The following is a 2,977-nucleotide window of genomic DNA, read 5'->3' on the forward strand; positions in this document are numbered from 1 at the left end:
AATGCATGGAGTGAGATTTCATGTCAATGAGGGAAATGAATCTGGCATTGAAACAATAAGATCAAATGAAGAGGCTTTAGTGGTGTCACCCCCATTGCGTGGTTGGGTTGAGAATCATACAGTGAGAGCAAAAGTTTCTAAGAAGACAGTATGCACAAAGACAATTTCTTATATGATTCAAATGATGACTCTTGTTGTATAACTACAAAACTTCTAACTTTTATGCTTAATGTTAAAGAATGTGTAATACTGTATTTTTTTGTATAGGCTGCATTTTGTACATGCACAACAACTACAAAGTAGTAAGCATATTAGATTAAGTACAATGACATTTTTTGTATGGTTTCTTGATTTGATGAACTTGTTACTCTATATTCTTGTTTGAACTATATTTAATACAAAAAAAACAAAGATTTTTTAATAAAATATACTTGTCATGACTTCTAGATATTTCTACTTAAAGAATAGAAATGCACTTTCATATTCTCATACCTATAATAAATGTATATAGATTATTATAATATTAAAATTTATTTATCATATATTCAAGATTATGAGATCAAATATAAATATATATTCTTGATAAAAATAAAAGAATAGAATTTAGAAAGGTCCCCAAACAAAACTATAAAAACAACACAAACCAAAAAAAACATTACCTAATTAACATCGACATGCTTATGTAAGCATGAGACAATCAAGCATTCTTTGATCAGAAAATTTATTTGATCTAGAGGGGCATCATCTTCAAGTATAATTAGATATTTTTAGGAAGGAATTCAAGTATTAAATAATGATTTGCTTTAGATATCTTAATGTTTATGCGTAGAATAAATCTATAATATTTATCATTCTTCACGAGAAATGAACGTTTAGCTGGGTTCACACGACAAACATACTTTTCTTTCAATTCATTATCCAAATCAAATCACATCCCATCATTAAAATGATCCCAAATGGGACATATGGTTTTTTTAAAACATATGTAAATCAAATGGCTCAATTAAATTCGATACGAAAATATCATTTTTGAATACAGATAAGGAAGGTTAGGTTTCCAGCGATACAATGATTCCAATACCTACAATTTAGAAACCAAAATAATGGAGGTGGCTTTTTCAGAGCCATTCAACCATTCTTTTCAATACTTAATCAAGTCACGGAAGTAGCAAGAATTCAATAGGAAAGTGCAGGCCGTGTTTTTGAGAGAGATAGAGAGGATATTATAATGAAGTGGGGGTTGTGGATCATCATTAGCACTTCTGTTGACTTGACTGAGCAAATCATATCAATGTCTACTGTGGAGGCCAAGAGACTGTGGAATGCCTTTGTGAAGGATGCCCATAATCTCCTCCCAAAGTTGGCACCACAGATATTCTCAAGGATCACTCTCTTGCAGGGTGATGGAGGCGTGGGTACCATTAGGCAAATCAATTTCACCATGGGTATGTATTCTATTGATTTTGGCTTAAACAATACATTCTAAGTTTTGATTTATTTAGATGACTCATGAAATAAATCTTTACTGCTGATATGTATCATCTCACATTCTTAGTTTGATATCACATCTTTAATTTGAACTGTGAAAATAAATTAATAATCATTATTTTATTTTGAAAGTAGTTCTTGGCTCTAGATCAAAGAGTTTTAATCGAAACTAGTTCTTGATTCTCAATTGAAGATATCTCAATCTAAGACTGAACCTTGATATTAGAAATTCCAATCTAAGACTTCATATCAGATAACAAAATGGTCTTAGGAGTGTTATAAAAAACTTTTTAAAATATGTGATGATTAAGTCTGCTGCTGTGATGATACAGGGAAAGAGAATTTCAGTTATTTTCTTTAATCTGAGTTTGAGTTGTGATAATAATTTTTGTAAACTTATCATAATCTTTAGTTTGAGTTGTGACAATAGTTTTTATATTTTTTTATTTGATAAACAATTTTCATTCTGATCAAGAAATTTCAATCTATGACTCAGATTCGATATTAGAGATTCCAATCTAAGACTTGATATCAGATGACAAAATGATCTTTTATGAATTTGATATAAAACTATTTTTATCAATTTTCTTTTGGAAAGTATGTGGTGGATAAGTTTGCTGGTGTGGTGATGCAGGAAACAAGAATTTCAGGTATGTGGTGGAACGGGTGGAGGAAATGGATGAGGAGAAGTTTGTATATTGCTACAGCCATGTGGAGGGAGGAGTGCTGGGAAAGAAATTGGCTTCTGCCAAGTATGAGTTCAAATTCAGGCCAGAGGGAGATGGAGGGGATGGAGGAGATGGAGGATGCATTTGCAGCTGTGTTTTCCACTATGAGAGCCTCCCTGGTGTTCAGCAGGACCAAGGCAAAGTGCAGCAGATTAAAAACATGAGCACTGCTCTCTTCAACAAGATTGAAGCATACCTCCTTGCCAACCCTGCATTGTACTGTTAAATGAGGCCAACTGCATAATATTATCAGTAGCTAGATACCTTCATATAAGGCGCAGCCAGTTTTAATCTAGTATTCTTTCATGAGCATCATTAGTTGTTGCTCTTTAAAGTTTCAGTCAATCATATCTGTCCTGAATAAAAATTTAGAAAAGTACCAACTTGCTTTTATACCTGTTTAATCTTTTCTAGGTTACTTTTAAACATCAAACAGTTTTAGATGTTTTCCAAAAAGGAATAACAATGATTATAAATACCAGTTTTAAATATTTTCATAAAGAGAGTTGTAATAATTATTAATTATTTTTTTGTTTGTAGATGAAGAATGAATTTTTATTTTATTGTTGAATTGTATGTCTTTCATGGTGATTCAAAATTTCTTCTATTAATATTAAAGCATTGTCCAAGATTTATGACTGGTCTAATTTTTAGAAGTATAATTAATCTTTTAATAAAAATTATGCTAATAGATATAATCTCAAAATGATAGGTTACACATCTCTGAGCTTATTCACTTGTAGATGAAAGAACTTAAAATA

The 2,977-nt window shown here is 31.0% G+C and overlaps 1 protein-coding gene across 1 annotated transcript; it reads left to right on the top strand.

The window, feature by feature from the left end:
- The first annotated feature begins 1,032 nt into the window (after positions 1-1,032).
- LOC131029591 (major strawberry allergen Fra a 1-2-like) lies at positions 1,033-2,705 on the top strand. The gene is made up of 2 exons (XM_057960128.2): positions 1,033-1,445; positions 2,123-2,705. The coding sequence occupies exons 1-2, from the start codon at positions 1,229-1,231 to the stop codon at positions 2,440-2,442; spliced, it is 537 nt and encodes a 178-aa protein (XP_057816111.2). The 5' UTR covers positions 1,033-1,228; the 3' UTR covers positions 2,443-2,705.
- The last annotated feature ends 272 nt before the right edge of the window (positions 2,706-2,977 follow it).

Source organism: Cryptomeria japonica, chromosome 3 (genome assembly GCF_030272615.1).
Source record: "Cryptomeria japonica chromosome 3, Sugi_1.0, whole genome shotgun sequence".
NCBI lineage: Eukaryota > Viridiplantae > Streptophyta > Pinopsida > Cupressales > Cupressaceae > Cryptomeria > Cryptomeria japonica.

What these genes read in the sequence shown, in the direction of transcription:
- LOC131029591 (XM_057960128.2), top strand. Translation starts at nt 1,229, where the DNA reads ATGAAGTGGGGGTTGTGGATCATCATTAGCACTTCTGTTGACTTGACT. An exon ending in GCAAATCAATTTCACCATGG is followed by an intron (nt 1,446 to 2,122) that starts GTATGTATTCTA and finishes GTGGTGATGCAG; the next exon opens with GAAACAAGAATTTCAGGTAT.